The sequence below is a fragment of the Dendrobates tinctorius genome, unplaced genomic scaffold (genome assembly GCF_039654945.1).
Source record: "Dendrobates tinctorius isolate UK_male_01 unplaced genomic scaffold, ASM3965494v1 ptg000130l, whole genome shotgun sequence".
NCBI lineage: Eukaryota > Metazoa > Chordata > Amphibia > Anura > Dendrobatidae > Dendrobates > Dendrobates tinctorius.
The window spans coordinates 466,489-489,045 of record NW_027361798.1 but is presented as its reverse complement, the minus strand read 5'-3'; the positions used below and the strand labels follow the sequence as shown (position 1 = coordinate 489,045).

The 22,557-nt window shown below is 44.9% G+C and overlaps 1 protein-coding gene across 2 annotated transcripts in view; it reads left to right on the top strand.

Moving 5' to 3' along the window:
* LOC141047907 (cytochrome P450 2C7-like) overlaps nt 1-22,557 on the top strand; it is a 217,590-nt gene that overhangs the window by 61,302 nt on the left and 133,731 nt on the right. For both annotated transcript variants that reach the window (XM_073543226.1, XM_073543227.1), the window contains one exon: nt 21,004-21,144. In XM_073543226.1, coding sequence (XP_073399327.1) covers nt 21,004-21,144 — 141 coding nt within the window. The remainder of the gene's footprint in view (nt 1-21,003; nt 21,145-22,557) is intronic.

Genomic DNA, 22,557 nt, shown 5'->3' with positions numbered 1-22,557 from the left:
GGCTATCTATTCCTTTGGGGTCAGCTCTGGGGCAGTTTAGATTTCCCCTTTCTTGCTTTAGGCTTATTTAGTTCTCCGGCTGTGTCGAGGCATCTATAATCATCGTAGGTACGCTCCACGGCTACTGCTAGTTGTGTGGATAGGATCAGGGGTCTGCAATCCGCTTAGTTAATAACCTCTCTGTGGCTTAGCTTGCTCTTGCTTTCCACCTCGGTGACCGAATCATAACAGAATCACCAGCCTAAACCGCAGATTCTAGGGTACTCAAAAGCAGGAGAGAATTGTAAAAAAAAGAAAAAAAAAGTGTCAGAATTTTTTTTTTTTTAATATATATTTTTTCCTCTTTTTCTCTGGGGCCGTAGGAGGATTTTTTCTTTAATGGAGATTAAGCAATTGTCTGATCATGTTGAGCAGCTCGCTGCTGAAGTGTAAGGAATTTCCGCCTATCTCGCTCATTGACCTGCTGTTGAACCAAAAATCCCTACTACGGATGTGTTTTCTGGGGATCGGTCTAAATTTTGGAATTTTAAGAATAATTGTAAACTATTTCTTGCTTTGAAGCCTAACTCATCGGGGAGCTCTGTGCAGCAGGTTAAAATTGTCATCTCCTTGCTGCGCGGCGATCCCCAGGATTGGGCTTTTTCTCTGACACCTGGAAATCCTATTCTAACTAATGTGGATGCATTTTTTCAAGCCTTGGGGTTGTTGTATGATGAACCTAATGCTATTGATCAAGCTGAGAAAACCCTATTGGCATTGAGCCAGGGTCAGGATTCTGCAGAGTTATACTGTCAAAAATTCCGAAAGTGGACGGTCCTTACTACATGGAATGACGGTGCCTTAGCAGCTCTCTTTCGGAAGGGTTTGGCAGAAACCGTAAAAGATGTTATGGTGGGATTTCCTGTTCCCTCTGGTCTTGATGATTCTATGTCATTAGCCATTCAAGTTGATCGGCGTGTACGTGAACGTAAAACTACACGAGAGGCGTTGTCGCCTTTTGAACAATCGTCTAAACCCAATGCAATGTGATAGGGTTTTGTCTAGAGCGCAACATCAGGAGTTTAGAAGGCGTAATAAGCTGTGTTTTTTCTGTGGAGACGCCTCTCATACTATTTCTGTCTGCCCTAAACGAGAGAAACGTTTTGCGCACACATTTGCTGTGGGCAGTGTACAACCTACGTTTCTTTTGGCAATTACTCTGATCTGCTCCTTATCCACATTTTCCGCTAAGGCTTTTGTAGATTCAGGAGCAGCTTTGAATCTGATGGATTTGGACTTTGCTAAACGTTGTGGTTTTCCCATGATACCCCTGAAGACTCCTATCCCTTTGAGAGGTATTGATGCTACTCCTTTGGGGGAGAATAAACCCCAGTTTTGGACCCAGGTGATAATGCGGGTCGCCCCGGACCACAAGGAAAATTGTAAATTTTTGGTGCTGCACAATTTGCATGATACTATTGTTCTGGGTTTTCCCTGGTTGCAAACTCATAATCCTGTTTTGGATAGGAAATCTGTGTCTGTGGTGAGTTGGGGTTGTCAGTGTGTTCTTAGTGACACTCCCGTTTTCTCCACCTCTCCCCAGTCTCATGATATTCCTGATTATTTGGCTGATTTTTCTGATGTATTTAGTGAGAGTAAGTCTGCGTCTCTGCCTCCTCATAGGAGTTATGACTGTGCAATTGCGTTAATGCCAGGGTGTAAATTTCCCAAGGGTCGGCTTTTCAACTTATCGGTACCCGAACATGATGCTATGCGTTCTTACTGTATATCAAGGAGTCATTGGAGAAGGGTCATATTAGACCATCCTCTTCACCCTTAGCTGGTTTCTTTTTTGTGAACAAGAAAGATGGTTCATTGAGGCCTTGTATTGACTATCGTTCCCTTAACAAAATCACTGTTAAACGCCAGTACCCGTTACCCCTGATTTCTGATTTATTTTCCAGAGTTAAAAGTGCCTGCTGGTTTACCAAGCTTGATCTCAGGGGGCGTATAATCTTATTCGCATCAAGCACGGGGATGAATGGAAGATGGCGTTTAATACTCCGGAGGGACATTTTGAGTACCTGGTGATGCCTTTTGGGCTCACTAATGCCCCTTCTGTCTTCCAATCCTTTATGAACGATATTTTCCGGGACTTTGTGGATAAGTTTTTGTTCATCTATCTGGATGATATTTTGATCTTTTCCAGTGATTGGGATTCTCATGTGGAACATGTCCGGACTGTGTTCCGGATTTTGAGGGAAAATTCCCTGCATGTTAAGGAATCGAAATGCCTCTTTGGTGTACAGAGGATTTCATTTTTGGGATTTATTTTGTCTCCGTCGGCTATTGAAATGGACCCGGCCAAGGTACAGGCCATTTATGATTGGGTTCAGCCCACTTCTTTGAAGGCTCTCCAGAAGTTTTTGGGTTTTGCTAATTTTTATCGTAAATTTATAGGTAATTTTTTCGGTATTGTCAAACCACTGACTGATGTGACCAAGAAGGGCTCTGATGTGGTGAATTGGTCTCCAGAGGCAGTCTCGGCATTTCAGGAGCTTAAGCGGAGATTCACTTCTGCTCCGGTTCTACGGCAACCTGATGTCTCACTTCCATTTCAGGTGAAGGTAGATGCTTCTGAGATTGGTGCAGGAGCTGTTTTGTCCCAAAAAGATCCGGTGACTTCTAAAATGAATCCCTGTGCCTTTTCTCGAAAATTCTCCCCACCTGAACGTAACTATGACGTGGGGAATCGGGACTTGTTGGCCATGAAATTGGCATTTGAAGAGTGGAGACATTGGTTGGAGGGAGCTAGACATCAAGTTGTGGTCCTCACTGACCACAAGAATTTGATTTATCTTGAATCAGTCAAACGCTTGAATCCTAGACAGGCTAGGTGGGCCTTGTTTTTCATGCGTTTTAATTTTGTGGTCTCTTTTCTTCCGGGCACTAAGAATGTTAAGGCGGACGCCCTTTCTAGGAGTTTTTTTGCGGATTCTCTTATTATGACCGAGTCTACTGCCATTCTAGGTGAGGGGGTAGTTCTCTCCGCCATCTCGCCCAATTTGAGACGTGCCCTGGAGGAATTTCAGGAGGACAAACCTGAGCGTTGCCCTATGGGAAAATTGTATGTTCCTGACCAGTGGAAGAGTGATGTCTGAAATTCATTGCTCCGCGTTGGCTGGTCATCCAGGTATTTTTGGTACCTGAGATTTGGTCAGTCGGTCTTTTTGGTGGCCTGCCTTATCTCGTGATGTCAGGAATTTTGTGTAGTCCTGTGGGACTTGTTCTCGGTCTAAATCCTGTTCTCGTTCTAGTGGGTGGTTGATGCCCCTGCCGGTGCCCAAGAGGCCATGGACCCATATCTCAATGGATTTTATTTCTGATCTTCCTGCCTCTCAGAGAATGACTGTTATCTGGGTGATTTGTGATAGATTTTCTAAGATGGTCCATCTTGTACCACTCCCAAAGTTGCCATCTTCTTCAGAGTTGGTGTCCTTGGTTTTACAACAGGTGGTTCGGTTGCATGGGATTCCTGAGAACATTGTGTCGGACAGAGGAGTCCAGTTTGCTTCCAGATTTTGGAGAACTTTTTGTTCCAATCTGGGAATTCAGTTATCTTTCTCCCCTGCGTTTCATCCTCAGACCAATGGGCAGACAGAGAACAAACCAGACTTTGGAGTCCTATTTGAGATGTTTTATATCTGCTGATCAGGATGACTGGGTCTAATTTTTGCCCTTGGCCAAATTCGCGCTAAACAATAGAGCTATTTCTGCCACTTTGATGTCGCCCTTTTTCTGTAACTTTGGGTTTCATCCTCGATTTTCTTCAGGGCAAGTGGAATCTTCGACCTGCCCAAGTGTGGACACTGTGGTAGAGAGAATGCAGCAGATTTGGGACCAAGTGGTGGATAAGTTGTCCCTCTCTCAGGAAAAAGCCCAACGGTTTTCCAACCTGCATAGGACCATTGGTCCCCGGTTTAAAGTGGGTGATATGGTTTGGTTGTCGTCAAAGAATATTTCTATGAAGGTTGCGTCTACAAAGTTCAAGCCAAGATTCATTGGACCTTATACAGTAAGATTTTGGAGATTCTTAATCCTGTTTCTTTTCGATTGGCTCTTCCAGTTACATTTAAGATCCATAACGTGTTTTATAAATCTCTGTTGAAGAAGTTTGTGGAGTCACTAGTTCCTTGTGACTTCCGTCCGCGAATCTGGGCTGCAATAGGGACAGCACACCGAGAAACCCCGAGACCCTTAACCCCTATACAGGGATCTGGAATTGTAGCAAGGCCCAGGGGTGGCTGTCTAGAGGAGCAGTGGGCCAGAACAGGATGGTCGCCAAGGGAAAAAGGCAGGGAATCAAAAAACGTAGACAGAAAGCAGCGGAGGTACCGAATCGGCAGGCAGTGGCAGAGTAAACAGTCCAGGCAAAACACAAAAACGGGAGAGTGGCAACGGTACAAAAACAGCAGGCAGTAGCAGAGTCGAATATCCAGGCCAAGTTCACAAACCAGGAGAGTAGCAGAGGTACAAAATTGTCAGGCAGTAGAAGGGTCAGAAATCCAGGCTGAGGTCAGAGTCAAACAATAGCAAATCACACCGTAGCACACAGGGGAACCAAGAATATATCCGGTGGCTTGCAAGACCAGTCCCAAGGTATTTGACGGATCGGGTCATCCCTCACGGGTTCCCGGACTGATGATGTCATCAGGACCGCCACCAGGACCAGGCCAGATGGTGATGCATCAACCCCTTCATGACTGACAGAGGAGTGGAGCCTGCGTCCACCAGATGCCTGCGCAGGAGCCACTTCTCTGTCGCCGCCATCACTCGGGGGGTGAACCACGGCGCCTCCCAGTAGCCGAGGTAGGAACAGCAGGCCCCGAGTCAGACGGCGACGTGACAGTCCGGGGCCTCCTGGTGGCCGAGGTCCGGACAGCAGGCCCCGAGTCTGACGGCGATGTGACGGTCCGGCGCCTCCTAGTGGCTGAGGCCGGGACAGCAGGCCCCGAGTCTGACGGCGATGTGACATTTCTATGGCGGCACCTCCTGACCCTGTATTAGTTAAAGGCAATGTGGAATATCAGGTAGAGAAAATATTGGATTCTCGTTTGGCTAGACGGAGACTCCAGTACTTGGTCAAATGGAAGGGTAATGGCCAGGAGGATAATTCTTGGGTCTCTGCTTCTGACATTCATGCTGATAGATTGGTTCGTGCTTTTCACTGGGCCCATCCTGATCGGCCTGGTGGCGTGGATGAGGGTTCGGTGACCCCTCCTCAAGGGCGGGGTACTGTTGTGAATTCACTTTCTGGCCTACCTCTGGTTACTAGTGAAGGTACTGGAGCTGGTTGTATTGACAGAGGGGTCGCCAGTTCACTTTCCGGGCTCCCTCTGGTGGTTACAGGAGGTAATGGAGCTGATCTAATTAACAGAGGACTGCCACCTGATAATGAGGAGGACGATTGGACATTTGGAGTTTTTGATTGGATTTAAGACAGCCGACTCCCTCTATCCCTGCTGGGGATTTTTTCCTGCCTCCTGAGGTCTTAGCTTCCAGTTCAGTCCCTTCATGCTCAAGCTAAGAGTTCTTTGCTATTGTTCACATTTGATTTGTTTTTTTCTATTCAGTTTTGCGTGGTCAGCCAGCCCCGGCTGGGGCTGTGCTGAATTTCCATCCTTATGTTACTGCAGGTTGTTTTTTGTTCCTTATTAGATTGGCCTCTTTTTGCTCTGCTTTCAGAATATGCCAGAGTGCTTATATAGTGGGCGAAGTCTAGTGACTTCAGTATTTTTCTATCAGACGTGTTGAACATTTTTTGCAGGGTTTTTTGCGTGATTGCAGTGTCTTTCCTTTCCTGTCCTGTCTAGTTAGTGTGGGCCCTATAGTTTACTCAGCCTATTTTCCTACCTGCGATTGTGTTTTCATCTTGCCTCACCGACAATATATGTTTGGGGGCTATCTATTCCTTTGGGGTCTGCTCTGGGGCAGTTTAGATTTCCCGTTTCTTGCTTTAGGCTTATTTAGTTTTCCGGCTGTGTCGAGGCATCTAGAATCATCGTAGGTATGCTCCACGGCTACTACTAGTTGTGTGGATAGGATCAGGGGTCTGCAATCCGCTTAGTTACCAACCTATCTGGTTTTCTGTGGCTTAGCTTGGTCTTGCTTTCCTCCTCGGTGACCCAATCATAACAGTTGGGCTTAGGGATAGGATTAGGGATTAGGATTAGGGTTGGGATTAGGGTTAGGGTTGGGATTAGGGGTGTGTTGGGGTTAGGGTTGGAGTTAGAATTGAGGTGTTTCCACTATTTAGGCACATCAAGTGGTCTCCAAACGCGACATGGCACCACCATTGATTCCAGCCACTTTTGCGTTCAAAAAATCAAATGGTGCTCCCTCCTGTAGTGAAACCTCCACCAGGGGGAGCTGGTGAGGGAAGAGAGGTTACACACTAAGAGTAGCAAACACTGAGCAATAGCACAGGTGTGACAGGTAACGAGAGAGAATGGTCAGACGAACCGAGTCAGAAACTAGCAGGAGCAGACGTACCAGAAGGAGCAGCAATACACGTAGTCAAAATACCAAGCCAAGGGTCAGAAAGCCAAAACATGAGGACAGGGTCCAGAAACGTGAGGCGAAATACATGGTCGGTCAAATGCCAGAGAGGAACCGTCTCCTACGAATACCAAGAGACGGGGTCAGAGATCAGTCCGGGTCATACATATGGATACTAGTCAGAGGCAGGAGGATCACCAAGGTACAAGAGTCAGAGGCTCTAAACTGGAAGCTTGAGCTATCACTAACATTGGTCAGCAGGCTGTGAGAGACTGAAATAGCCCAGCTAGCTCCAGAACAAGGCTGAGGAGCTTAACCCCCGCATGACCAGTCCAGAGTGAAGACAGCAGAAAATAAACTCCGGACTGGACCATGACACCTCCCTTCCGAGCCCAGAAGTGTGCCCAAACAGTGGTTTACCCCAACATATAGGGCATCAGCGAACTCAGGACAAATTGCACACCAACTTTGGGGGTCTAATGTCTCCTGTTACCCTTGAGAAAATAAAAAAATTGGGTGCTAAAAAATCATTTTTGTGGAAGAAAAATGATTTTTTATTTTCACGGCTCTGCGTTATAAACTTTTGTGAAGCACTTGGGGGTTCAAAGTGCTCACCACACATCTAGATAAGCTCCTTAGGGGGGTCTATTTTCCAAAATGGGTCACTTCTGGGGGTTTCTACTGTTTAGGCACATCAGGGGCTCTGCAAACGCAACATGATGCCCGCAGAACATTCCATCAAAGTCTGCATTCCAAAATGGCGCTCCTTCCCTTCCGAGTTCTCCCATGCACCCAAACAGTGGTTCCCCCCATATTAAGGATATTAGCGTACTCAGGACAAATTGCACAACAATTTTTGTTTTCCAATTTCTCCTGTTACTCTTGGGAAAATAAAAAATAGTGGGCTAAAAAATCATTTTTGAGGAAAAAAAATGATTTTTTATTTTCACGGTTCTGCGTTATAAATTTCTGTGAAGCACTTGAGGGTTCAAAGTGCTCACCACACATCTTTATAAGCTCCTTGGGGGGGTCTAGTTTCCAAAATGTTGTCACTTGTTTGTGGTTTCCACTGTTTGGGTACATCAGGGGCTCTCCAAAAGCAAACATGGCGTCCGATCTCAATTCCAGCCAATTCTGCATTGAAAAAGTCAAACGGCTCTCCTTCGGTTCCAAGCCCTGCCGTGCACCCAAAGAGTGGTTTACCCCCACATATGGGGTATCGGCGTATTCAAGAAAAATTGCACAACAAATTTTGTGGTTCATTTTCTCTTTCTGAAGTAAATGGTTTGTAAAAAAAAAGTTAAATATTAATTTTTTCCTTCCACATTGTTTCAGTTCCTGTGAAGCACGTAAAGGGTTAATAAACTTTTTGAATGTGGTTATGAGCACCTTGAGGAGTGCAGTTTTTAGAATGGTGTCACGTTTGGGTATTTTCTGTCATATTGACCTCTCAAAGTGATTGTTTCAAATGTGATGTGGTCCCTAAAAAAAATGGTTTTGTAAATTTTGTTGTAAAAATGAGAAATCGCTGGTCAACTTTTAACCCTTATAATTTCCTAACAAAAAAAATTTGGTTCCAAAATTGTGCTGCTGTGAAGCAGACATATGGGACATGTTATTTATTAAGTATTTTTTGTGACATATCTCTCTGATTTAAGGGCATAAAAATTAAAATTTTGAAAATTGCAAAATTTTAAAATTTTTCGCCATATTTCCGTTTTTTCATAAATAAACGCAAGTCATATCGAAGACACTTTACCACTAACATGAAGTAAAATATGTCACGAATAAACAATCACAGAATCAGCAGGATCTGTTAAAGCGTTCCAGAGTTATAACCTCATAAAGTGACAGTGGTCAGAATTGTAAAAATTGGCCTGGTCATTAAGCTGCAAATTGGCGCGTCACTAAAGGGTTAATACATCATACCACTCCGCAGCTTGAAGTCTGCACTTTTGTGAATTTCGCACACTTTCATCAACTATCTGTACTTTCTAACTACTTCACAAATAGCTCAGCTACTATATGGGGAGCAGTTTTCGTATTGGAGAGTAGGAGACACTCTGGGGACTGTTTTCCCAGTTTATTCCCCATTCCAAAACTTCAGGGTGTTGATACAGCTTTTAACACTTTATCAGTGCTCAGACACACGCACACCCGCACACACTCACTTCCCTAAAATCACGTATCACACAGTACAGTAACAGATACAGCTCAGATCCTAAAAGTTTTCCATGGTGCAGCTAAACTTATCTCAGAGTACAAACAGGAAACAGAGCAGTGGGCAGATGTGACAGTGTGACTTACTAGGGGATGTTTCCCTGCTAACAACTAGGGAAATGTGCAAAATGCTTTCTGCTACAACTCTATATTCAAAGAGACAGCAATTTACAGGACAACATAAGCAGACATCCAGGAGATTGAAGCCCTCTTTATTATTCTGCGACAATTTCACAAGGCACTCAGATGCCTAGCAGTATTCACCCTTCGTGTATGGGGTCCCACCTGGATCACCGGCTACGAGAATCTGTGATATCCTTCTAAGTTATTACCATCCTGGTGCCTGAGAAATCGCATCCCTCCATGCATGGGAATATGTAATTACTTATCAGAGATGGCTTCATGTGTCTGTTTCCCAGCAACCACAAGCAATCAATCACAGTGTTCTGACTATCTCCAGGATCTACATGAACATAAACACATTAAACACAGCATGCAGCAGACACTTTGGCTTATATCCCAGGGTTTGGTTCAGGGCATGGACTTTTTACACTGCATGGGAATGCAGTAGTGACCACACCTCATCAGCAAGAGGTTTAAACCCGGGCTGAGCATAGGGGACATTCAGGCAAGATAACAGAATTTTCATACCTTACAATGGAGCTGTACAGTCTCTGTCCAGTGAGCCAAGACCGCGGACAACACCCCGTCTCTCCAGTTAGCAGGATCCCCTTGTGTTTTGTCTAGCCCCAAGTTGGGCGCCAGTTGTAATAGAAATTTGTTTGGATAAATCTATCCCCATGTGTGCTGCGTCCATTCCCAATTAGGCTAAGTGTTTGAGAATGACACTGTACACCAAGGTGACAGAATAACATTCTCTTAATACTGACGCTTTATTATAGTAACATACTGTATCTTTCAGACTATAAGACGCACCGGACCATAAGATGCACCTAGGTTTTAGAGGAGGAAATTAGGGGAAAAAAACTGAATAAAAAAATGTGGTCAGTTATGTACTTAATATCCCCTATCCTGGTAAATATGGTCCCCTCATCCCCATCCTGATACACATGGCCTCTCATACCTATCCTGGTATGCATGGCTACCTCATCCCTATCCTGGTATGTATTCCCCCTTATAACTATCCTGAGATAAATGGCCCTCATCTCCAACCTGGTATGCATGCCTCCTCATCCCTTGTCTGGTATGCATGGCCCCCTCATCCCTATCCCACTAGGAATGGTCCCCAAATCCTTATCCTGGCAGGAATGATCATCCTCATCCCAATCCTGGTATGCATGGCCCCATCCTTATCCTGCTATGATTGGCCCCATCCCAGTCCTGGTATGCATGGCCCGATCCTTATCCTGGTATGAATGGCTCCATCTCAGTCCTGGTATGCATGGTCCCATCCTTACATCCTTATCCTGGTATGATTGGCCCCATCCCAGTCCTGGCATGCATGGCCCCATCCTTAGCCAGGTATGATTTTCCCCATCTCAGTCCTGGTATGCATGGTCCCATCCTTATCCTGGTATGACTGGCCCCATCCCGGTCCTGGTATGCATGGTCTCATTCTTATCCTGTTATGATGGGCCCCAACACAGTCCTGGTATGCATGGTCCCATCTTTATCTTGGTACGACTGGCCCCATCTTGGTCCTGGTATGTATGGTCCCATCCTTATCCTGGGATGATTGGCCCCATCCTGGTCCTGGTATGCATGGTCTCATCCTTATCCTGGTATGATTGGCCCCATCACAGTCCTGGTATGCCTGGGCCCATCCTTATCCTGGTATGATTGGCTCCATCCCAGTCCTGGCATGCATGGCCCCATCCTTAGCCTGGTATGATTTTCCCCATCTCAGTCCTGGTATGCATGGTCCCATCCTTATCCTGGTATGACTGGCCCCATCCCGGTCCTGTTATGCATGGTCTCATCCTTATCCTGGTATGATGGGCCCCAACACAGTCCTGGTATGCATGGTCCCATCTTTATCCTGGTATGACTGGCCCCATCTTGGTCCTGGTATGTATGGTCCCATCCTTATCCTGGGATGATTGGCCCCATCCTGGTCCTGGTATGCATGGTCCCATCCTGATCCTGGTATGATTGGCCCCATCACGGTCTTGGTATGCATGGGCCCATCCTTATTCTGGTGTGATGGGCCCCATCCCAGTCCTTGTATTCATGGTCTCATCCTTATTCTGTGATGATTGGCCCCACCCCCATCCTGACATGCATGGTCCCATCAGAAAAGATTTTAAAAAACAAATCATTATACTTACCTTCCTCTGCTCACTCGCAGTGTCCTGCTCCGGTGCCAGCAACTGCCTAATGCTTGTAAGCAGCCCATGGCAGGGACGTCATGCTCTGCTCACAAGCAGAGCACAGCTGCCAGAATACTCACCGGGACTGTTTATCGCAGAGAGCAGTGAGTATTCATTGCTCTTCAGTAGTGCAGTGTCAGCCAGAACCTTCCTGCTGCTGCCAGCTGTCACGTGTGCCGCTACTTAAGAGAAATGATATTCTGAATATTCATTTTTCTTAAATAGCGGCACATGTGACCGCTGGTAGCAGCAGGAAGGAGGCTGACACTGCAGGCTACTGAAGAGCAATGAATACTCACTGCTCACACTCACATGCTGGGAGGACACTTAGGGGCCAAAATGACACAGGAGCGCATAATGCAGTGTTTTTGTTTTGGCCTGGGGTCTACGCGGAGGTCCAGAGGTACTGTGATACATGTCCGCCCATCCGGAGCCACCAACACATATTAGTGGATGTAGACTACGCCACCTGGTACCCAGAAGACATCCTGCTTCGGTACACCTCGGATATGTTGTTAGTTACCATACTTGATGTTCGTCATTCGCAAGGTACCACAGACTTCCACGGGATTTTCACCCTTTGAGCTACTGTATGGCAAGCTTCCCCGGGGTCTGCTGGATGTAGCCAAAGAGACGTGGGATCAAGAACCTACACATAAGAGTGTCATTGAGCACGTGGCCAATATGCAGGACTGAATTGCAGCGGTCATGCCTATAGTAAAGGGGCATTTGGTGGATGCTCAGGCAGCGCAGCACCGAGTATATAATAAAAAGCCCATGGTCTGCTTCTTTGAAGCGGGAGATCGGGTGTTGGTTTTGGTGCCCACAACTGAAAGCAAGCTTATGGCCAAGTGGCAAGGGCCGTATGAAGTTCGGGAAACAGTGGGAGAAGTAAACTACTGAGTTTACCAGGCCAAGAAAAGGAAACCTGAACAGTTGTATAACGTTAATCTGTTGAAAGTGTGGGAGGACCGGGAGTGTATGCTTTCGAAGGTGACTCCCGACGTGTCATCTAGAAACCCTCCGATATTGGCCCAGACGGAGGCCAAGGGAGATGTAAAGATAGGAGACACCCTGTCGAAACAGCAACTGCGAGAGGTGTGGAAATTGGTAGAAGAGAATATGGTTGTATTCTCGAGACTACCCGGTTGTACCTCTGTCATCCAGCATGACATTGTCACCAAGCCTCACGTAAGGGTACGAATGAAACAGTTCCATGTGCACGAGGCCCGTAGACAAGCCATCGCGAGTGAGGTAAGACAAATGCTCCAACTGGGAGAAATTGAGGAATCCCAGAGTGACTGGGCTAGCCCGATTGTGCTAATCCCGAAGCCGGATGGATCATTACAGTTCTGTAATTAATTCCTTAAATTAAACGAGGTGTCGAAGTTCGACCTTTACCCAATGCCCCGGATAGATGAGCTAATAGAGAGACTGGGTCAGGCCCAGTACTTTACTACGCTCGATCTGACCACAGGATATTGGCAGGTGCCACTTAAGGGGTCGGCAAAGAAAAAGACTGCATTCATAACATCGGAGGGTCTGTACCACTATGTCGTCCTGCCCTTTGAACTACATGGGGCCGCAGCCACGTTCCAGAGGTTGATGGACATAGTGCTGGAACCCCAGCAGACAGGCGTTCCCCATGCTGGAACCCCATCGGAAGTATGCATTAGGGTACTTGGATTACACCATCATCTTTAGTACTGACTGGCATACCCACTTGTTCCAGGTGCAAGTCGTAGTAGAATCATAGAATGGTAGAGTTGGAAGGGACCTCCTGGGCCATCTGGTCCAACCCCCTGCTCAAAGCCACGGGCTTGGCGGCAAATCCCAAGGAATGTGGGGTAGGGCTCGAGTAAGCCCGGTACTTGGGATACGTGATCGGCCATGGAGTTATCAAACCCCAAATAAATAAAATTGATGCTATTCAGAACTGGCCCCAACCTGTTACCACCAAACAGGTGAGAGCGTTTCTCAGAATCATCATGTGCAGAGCGGCAGTGGAGAAAATCTCTCTTAGCAGAAGACTTCATCCACTATAAGTTCATGCTCAAAACCTATAACTCTGCCCTTCATCTGGCCAAACAATCCTACTTCACCACCCTCATCACCTCACTATCCAACAACCCAAGGCGACTTTTTGAAACCTTAAACTCCCTCCTGAAACCTAAAGTACAGGCCCCCATCACCAACCTCAGCGGTGAGGATCTGGCCACTTATTTCCTAGAAAAAATCAACCACATCCATCAGGATATCTCAGCCCTATCTCCTCAGTGCCTGGATCCCCTTCCCTGCCGCACCTCAAGCTCACTAGACATCTTTGAGCCTGTTTCAGAAGAAGAAGTTTCCAAGCTCCTCGCTTCTGCTCGGCCTACAACCTGCAACAGTGACCCTATTCCTTCACAGCTCCTGCAGTCTCTCTCACCAGTGGTCACCAGTCACCTGACTAAAATATTTAACCTCTCTCTTTCTTCAGGTATATTTCCCTCCTCATTTAAACATGCCATCATAACCCCTTTACTTAAAAAGCCATCCCTGGACCAGAACTGCACTGCTAACTACAGACCTGTCTCTAACCTTCCCTTCATCTCTAAACTCCTGGAACGCCTGGTCCACTCCCGTCTAATCCGCTATCTCTCGGATAACTCTCTTCTCGACCCCTTACAATCTGGTTTCCGCTCTTTACACTCTACTGAAACTGCCCTCACTAAAGTCTCTAATGATTTAATAACAGCTAAATCGAAAGGTCATTGCTCCCTGCTGATTCTCCTGGATCTCTCTGCCGCATTTGACACTGTGGATCACCAGCTCCTCCTCACTATGCTCCGCTCTATAGGCCTCAAGGACACAGCCCTCTCCTGGTTCTCCTCCTACCTCTCTGACCGCTCCTTCACTGTATCTTTTTCCGGCTCCTCTTCCTCTTCTCGTCCCCTTACTATCGGGGTCCCGCAGGGCTCAGTCCTAGGCCCCCTCCTATTCTCTTTATACACTGCCCCTATTGGACAAACGATCAGCAGATTTGGTTTCCAGTATCATCTCTATGCTGATGACACACAATTATACACTTCTTCCCCTGACATCACCCCTACCCTAATTCAAAATACCAAGGATTGTCTGTCTGCTGTCTCTAGCATCATGTCCTCCCTCTATCTGAAACTAAATCTCTCCAAAACTGAACTTCTTGTGTTTCTCCCCTCTACTAACCTCACTCTACCTAACATCGAAATAACCCTGGAGGGTTCAACCATAACTCCCAAGCAGCATGCCCGCTGTCTTGGGGTCATATTCGACACTGAACTTTCCTTTACTCCGTACATCCGATCACTCAGTCGCTCTTGTCACCTGCATCTTAAAAACATCTCCAGAATCCGACCTTTTCTCACCTTTGAAACTGCTAAGACTCTTACTGTCGCTCTTATTCATTCTCGTCTGGACTACTGCAACTCTCTTCTGATCGGTCTCCCTCTTACCAAACTTTCTCCTCTCCAATCCATCTTGAATGCGGCAGCCAGGGTCATATTTCTGTCCAGCCGCTTCACCGATGCCTCCATCTTGTGCCAGTCATTACACTGGCTACCTATTCGCTACAGGGTCCAGTATAAACTCATCTCTCTCACCCACAAAGCTCTCCACTGTTCTGCACCGCCTTATATCTCCTCTCTCATCTCTGTCTATCGCCCTACACGTGCCCTCCGTTCTACAAATGACCTAAGACTAACATCCCCCGTAATCCGAACCTCGCACCTCCGTCTCCAAGACTTCTCTCGTGCTGCTCCAGCTCTCTGGAATGCACTTCCCCAGACGATCAGACTGATACCTAGCCCTGACCTATTCAAGCGCGCTTTGAAAACCCATCTCTTCAAAGAAGCCTATCACATCAACTACTCAGCAAGCTAACTTTGCCCTGTTCCCTCCTTCCAAATATTATTCTGAATCTGCACCCTACTATTCATCTGTCTCCACACCCTTCATGCACATGATAACTGCACTTGATACTTGTCTATTGCACTTAAACACACGGGCTGATGACCGGATCATGCAGCTTTATATGAAAATCCCTATTATAATTGCCAGACCTGAATTAACAAGCATTTCTCACCTACTGTGTCCCCCCATTTCCTTGTAGATTGTAAGCTTGCGAGCAGGGACCTCACTCCTAATGTCATTGTTTGAATTGTCTTAACTTGTATTGAATTTATTGTCTGTACATGTCCCCGCTTAATTGTAAAGTGCTGCGGAATATGTTGGCGCTATATAAATAAAAATTATTATTATTATTATTATTATTAGTTGTGGCCAAAAGTATTGACACCCCTGCAATTTTGTCAGATAATACTCAATTTCTTCCTGAAAATGATTGCAAACACAAATTCTTTGGTATTATTATCTTCATTTAATTTGTCTTAAATGAAAAAACACAAAAAGAATTGTCCTAAAGCCAAATTGGATATAATTCCACACCAAACATAAAAAAGAGAGTGGACAAAAGTATTGGCATTGTTCGAAAAATCATGTGATGCTTCTCTAATTTGTGTAATTAACAGCACCTGTAACTTACCTGTGGCACCTAACAGGTGTTGGCAATAACTAAATCACACTTGCAGCCAATTGACATGGATTAAAGTTGACTCAACCTCTGTCTTGTGTCCTTGTGTGTACCACATTGAGCATGGAGAAAAGAAAGAAGACCAAAGAACTGTCTGAGGACTTGAGAAACCAAATTGTGAGGAAGCATGAGCAATCTCAAGGCTACAAGTCCATCTCCAAAGACCTGAATGTTCCTGTGTCTACTGTGCGCAGTGTCATCAAGAAGTTTAAAGCCCATGGCACTGTGGCTAACCTACCTAGATGTGGACGGAAAATAAAAATTGATAAGAGATTTCAACGCAAGATTGTGCGGATGTTGGATAAAGAACCTCGACTAACATCCAAACAAGTTCAAGCTGCCCTGCAGTCCGAGGGTACAACAGTGTCAACCCTTACTATACGTCAGCGTCTGAATGAAAAGGGACTGTATGGTAGGAGACCCAGGAAGACCCCACTTCTTACCCCGAGACATAAAAAAGCCAGGCTGGAGTTTGCCAAAACGTACCTGAAAAAGCCTAATAAGTTTTGGAAGAATGTTCTCTGGTCAGATGAGACAAAAGTAGAGCTTTTTGGGCAAAGGCATCAACATAGAGTTTACAGGAGAAAAAAAGAGGCATTTAAAGAAAAGAACACGGTCCCTGCAGTCAAACATGGCGGAGGTTCCCTGATGTTTTGGAGTTGCTTTGCTGCCTCTGGAACTGAACTGCTTGATCGTGTGCATCGCATTATGAAGTCTGAAGACTACCAACAAATTTTGCAGCATAATGTAGGGCCCAGTGTGAGAAAGCTGGGTCTCCCTCAGAGGTCATGGGTCTTCCAGCAGGACAATGACCCAAAACACACTTCAAAAAGCACTAGAAAATGTTTTGAGAGAAAGCACTGGAGACTTCTAAGGTGGCCAGCAATGAGTCCAGACCTGAATCCCATAGAACACCTGTGGAGAGATCTAAAAATGGCAGTTTGGAGAAGGCACCCTTCTAATATCAGGGACCAGGAGCAGTTTGCCAAAGAAGAATGGTCTAAAATTCCAGCAGAGCATTGTAAGAAACTCATTGATGGTTACCGTAAGTGGTTGGTCGCAGTTATTTTTGGCTAAAGGTTGTGCAACCAAGTATTAGGCTGAGGGTGCCAATACTTTTGTCTGGCCCATTTTTGGAGTTTTGTGTGAAATGATCAATGTTTTGCTTTTTGCTTCATTCTCTTTTGTGTTTTTTCATTTAAGACAAATTAAATGAAGATAATAACACCAAAGAATTTGTGTTTGCAATCATTTTCAGGAAGAAACTGAGTATTATCTGACAAAATTGCAGGGGTGTCAATACTTTTGGCAACAACTGTATTACCGGAGGTGTATACCTAATTTTTTCGGGGAGAACAGCACCCCTAACTGATCTCCTCAAGGGAAAGAAGCCAGACATGGTTCGGTGGAGCCCCCAGATGGAAGCGTCCCAATCCATGAAGGTGGCGCTGTGCGGACAGCCCGCCCTCATTAGCCCCAACTTCCAGAAATGCTTCATCGTACAGACAGATGCCTCTAACATGGGCCTAGGAGCAGTCCTGTCACAGGAGGTGAACGGGGAGGAACATTGGGTCACCTACCTAAATAGGAAACTCACCTCGGCAGAGAAAATTTATAGCATAGTGGAGAAAGAGTGCTTCGCCATTAAGTGGGCCTTGGAGTCCCAATGCTATTATTTACTTGGTCGACCATTTCGCTTGGTGACAAATCATTCACCTTTGGTATGGATGAGGAATGCTCGGGTCACCAGATTATTTCTTTCCCTGCAGAATTTTAATTTCACCTTTGAACATTGGGCGGGGAAATCACAGGGAAATGCGGATGCTTTGTCACGGTCCGCCTGTATGATGACAAGTGTTCAACCCCACAAGTTTGAACAGAGTGGTGGTGATATGTGAGGCAGTGGGGGTAGGATTATATGTAAGGGTCGATATGTATCCCCCAGGATGCGGACAGAGTCCTATTAGATCCGCTGGACTGCCTTGTGGTCACAGCAGGATGCCTGTGAGTCTCAAGGCAAAATAAAAGTAAGTGTGAACCTGGTTAAGCTATTTGGCCAAGGCAACATTCAGGAAAACCCGTTATGGGCTTTTATTTTTGAAGCGGACTACAGTATGGTAGTGGAGCGGTCCACTTCCTCCAGGCCGGGCTTTACAAGTGGCCCATGGCCACAGATACCAGTTTAAAATCCCTGCAGCAAAGGGTTTGGGTGTGACAGTTTGGAGTTCCAACTTGCAGAGCAGGTGGCTCTGCAAAACTCAGCCTGTGTGAGGTAACACATAGCCAAGCATAGCCAAAAGGCCCGGCACCCCTCAGCCTAACACGGTGGTGGTGTCATCCACGGCAACTGGTCTCAGATTAGGATTGCGATCTGGAGGATTCCGTGTGTTGTTTCTTTTCTGAGTTTTGTTTGGACATTAAAAAGACATTTGCTTTGAACTTTCCTGTGGTCCCTGAGTATGTCACACTGCACCAACCCCACTGCACTACACCTCCTATGAGACTATTTGGTCTCTATTATTAGGGGTACTTTGTAAGAATATTTTCTATGTACAGTATGTGTGTGATTTTTGTGTATTTTCAGTGTTGAGTATGTTTAGGGTGCACTAGGACCTTCAGGGTTACCGACATTGAATCATAGAATCATAGAATCATAGAGTTGGAAGGGACCTCCTGGTCCATCTGGTCCAACCCCCTGCTCAAAGCAGGATTCGCTAAATCATCCCAGACAGATATCTGTCCATCCTCTGAAGACTTCTATTTAAGGAGAAGTCGCCACCACTCGTGGCAGCCTGTTCCACTCATTGATCACTCTAACTGACAAAAAGTTTTTTCTAATATCTAATCTGTGTCTCCTCCCATTCAGTTTCATCCCATTGCTTCTAGTGTTTCCTTGTGCAAATAAGAATAAAGATGATCCTTCTACAATGTGACAGCCCTTGAGATATTTGTAGAAACTTATTAAGTCTCCTCTCAGTCTTCTCTTTTGCAAGCTAAACATTCCCAAATTCCCATTGAGCACGGGCGCCACCACGTCAACAACCAGGGTGCCAACCTCCACTGACAGATAAGGCGATTTCTTAGGGCTCTTCTAGGGAGAGACTAGTCCTTATATTATAGGTTACCATGCTTATTCCTTGCTGGTCCATATACTTCTACACTGCACCATTTTTTAAGTAAAATTTGATTTTTAATATATCAATAAAAGTTAATTCTTAGAGGTCTATTTTTCTTTTGATTCTTAATTAATTGAAGACCTTACTATTCCTAAAAGGTTTTGTTCAATATTATGGACGACCAGTAAGTCTATTACTGTATATGATAAAGTTTAGAATCTGAAAGAACTTAACCCACATAAGAAAATATAAATGGGAGAACTACCGTAACCCTCAGTTGTGGCTGGACCAATCTTCTAATTATTTAGAGAATTTGCCACTCCTTTTGTAAGACGTAAATTTAGAATTACAGTACGGTTCAAAAGTTGGGGTCTCCCAGACAATTTTGTGTTTTCCATGAAAACTCATACTTTTATTAATCACATGAGTTGACAAATGAATTTAAACTCTAGTCCAGACATTGACAAGGTTTGAAAAAAAGATTTTTATTTGAAATAATAATTTTCTCCTTCAAACTTTGCTTTCGGCACAGAATGCTCCTTTGCAGCAATTCCAGCATTGCAGACCTTTGACATTCTAGCAGTTAATTTGCTGGGGTAATCTGGAGAAATTTCACCCCATGCTTCCAGAAGCCCCTCCCACAAGTTGGTTTAGCTTGATGGGCACGTTTTGCGCACCATACGGTCAAGCTGCTCCCACAACAGCTCAATGGGGGTGAGATCTGGTGACTGCGCTGGCCACTCCATTACAGATAGAATACCAGCTGCCTGCTTCTTCCCTAAATAGTTCTTGCATAATTTGGAGGTGTGCTTTGGGTCATTGTCCTGTTGTAGGATGAAATTGGCTCCAATCAAGCGCTGTCCACAGGGTATGGCATGGCATTGCAAAATGGAGCGATAGCCTTCCTTATTCAAATCTCTTTTACCTTGTACAAATCTCCCACTTTACCAGCACCAAAGCAACCCCAGACCATCACATTACCTCCACCATGCTTGACAGATGGCGTCAGGCACTCTTCCAGCATCTTTTCAGTTGTTCTGCGTCTCACAAATGTTCTTCAGTGTGATCCAAACACCTCAAACTTGGATTCGTCTGTCCATAACACTTCTTTCCAATCTTCCTCTGTCCAATGTCGGTGTTCTTATTCTTATATTAATCTTTTACTTTTGTTAGCCAGTCTCAGATATGGATTTTTCTTGGCCACTCTGCCCTGAAGGTCAGCATCCCGGAGTCGCCTCTTCACTGTAGACGTTGACACTAACGTTTTGTGTGTACTATTTAATGAAGCTGCCAGTTGAGGACCTGTGAGATGTCAATTACTGAAACTACAGACTCTAATGTACTTGTTTTGTTGCTCAGTTGTGCAGCAACTGGTTAGGCCTGTTTGTGCTCTCCTCTGAAGGGAGTACTACAAACCATTGTAGGAAATCTTCAGCTTCTTGGCAATTTCTCGCATGGAATAGCCTTCATTTCTAAGAACAAGAATAGACTGTTGAGTTTCACATGAAAGTTCTTTGTTTTCTGACCATTTTGATAGGTTAAGGGAACCAACAAATGTAATGCTCCAGATTCTCAACTAGCTCAAAGAAAGGTCAGGTTTATAGCTTCTCTAATCAGCCAAACTGTTTTCAGCTGTGCTAACATACTTGCTCAAGGGTTTTCAAGGGTATTCTAACCATCCATTAGCCTTCTTACACAGTTAGCAAACACAAAGTACCATAAGAACACTGGAGTGATGGTTGTTGGAAATGGGCCTCTATACACCTATGAAGATATTGCATTACAAGCCAGACCTTTGCAGCTAGAATAGTCATTTACCACATTAACAATGTATAGAGTGTATTTTGGATACATTTAATGATAGCTTCATTGGAAAAAAACTTCTTTTGAAAATAAGGAAATTTCTAAGTGACCCTAAACTTTTGAACGGTAGTGTATATCGTGATATCAATCCACAAATTATCAGATTACTATCATATTATGCTGTCAGAATAAAGATCTGATGTTGCATCCTATAAAAGAAGTGCCAAGTTATCTCTATTATTTGTCTTTGGAGAATAACCAACATGCAGGAGTGCTGTATATGCTTTCATCCAATTTTCTAATTATCCCATGAAGAAAGTTGAAGCGTTAGACCACAAATATTCTTATATATGCAGCCCTCAATGCCACCAAGTTCTTTTGTTCTTAGGTATAGTTGGATCACGATGGCGCACACTCCGACGTTACTCCCTTAAATATCTCAGGAATCTTGGAATGGGGAAGAAGTCCATGGAGATAACCGTATTGGAAGAGTCCAAGCACCTCATGCAGGCTATGTCAGATACAGAAGGTGGGTGGACTCCACTTAATCATATTTGTTTGAGTCTTTGGATTCATAAGAAACATGAATATGTTGGTTCTTTGATGCAATATCTATATGGGGATTAGAGGTGAGAGAACCGACTTGAGGCAAATCAAATTTGTGTCGAAATTTTCTGAACCCGGTGAATCCATATAATATGATTGCTTTGCATAATCTGTCCCCACTTTCCACACTACAGAAAACTGCATCATCAAGGAAAGAGTCACATTACCTCAGTCATTGCCAGTCAGGCTTCCCCATAATGTCTCGCAGCTGTCACATCACATTGTAGAGCAAAGCAAATCTGGAGGTACCATAGCTTGTATGAAAGCTGAGGCAGGGAATGCATTTAGCAGTTTAGATTTTAACTGACTAGCGAGGGAATGTCACAGCTCAACCATAAAGGTCGAGAGAGAAAATCATAAAATACTGAAGAAACATGACAGATATTGTGAGTGACAGGACAAGAATAGTGACATGCACATTACTTCAGGGTAACTGGAGAATTGGGGGCTCAACACTTCCCCCAACACCTTTTTCTTTGCTCCCTAACACATCCTAAATCACATTATATTTGTGGCCAAAACCTTGATTTTTTTTATAATCACTATTTTTCTTTATTCCCTACAAAAATCTCCTTATACTGAACTCAATCTCAGGTCGATTTAACCACTTCCCCTTTCTGTGCCACTTAATTATCGTGACTGACTGCACCCAAGAAAATAGTATCCGAGGTAACAGATACAGTCCCCAAAGAGGTGTAGCTCACGCTCAAGGATCTCAATGGTGCAGCTGTGGCAGTGTTTTTTAACCCTCCCAGGTTCCGTAGTTTGAGTCCTGGGTTGCTTCCTTGGCTACTTAGACACTCTTCCTATTTGCTATATAATTATAAGGAGCAGTTGTAAGGAGATGAACATTTAGCCTCCATTTCCCCTTTGAAAAACAAGTGTAATGTTATAATGTGCAATGTGAATTGTAACTTGCATTAATAATGTAAGCGTTGTGTGACAAGGACAGAGACGGTTTCCTGTCAGAACTTCAGGAAGGGACCCGGGTGAGTAGAAAGCAGAGCTAAGGTCTAATGTGAGCAGTGCCGTTGTATGTGTGGGTGTCCCTAATGTGAGAGGAGACCAAGCAAAGAGATAGCGAGATTCCGAAAGAGGAAGAGAAGTGACCAAAGGGATATCGTGCTAGATCAAAGACGAGTCCCGTGACAGGACGCCTAGCAGTATGCCCAGAACTTATAACTCGTAAAGGTAACGGGACTGAACAGGATAAAGTACGCAACACAAAGAGAGTGTCCCGGGAGGGAGTTCCACAGCATCAGAGGCAAAGATGATAAGGACTGGTAATATAGTTCCCTACAGGGGAAAGAAGATTGTTAACAATACATAGCTTAGT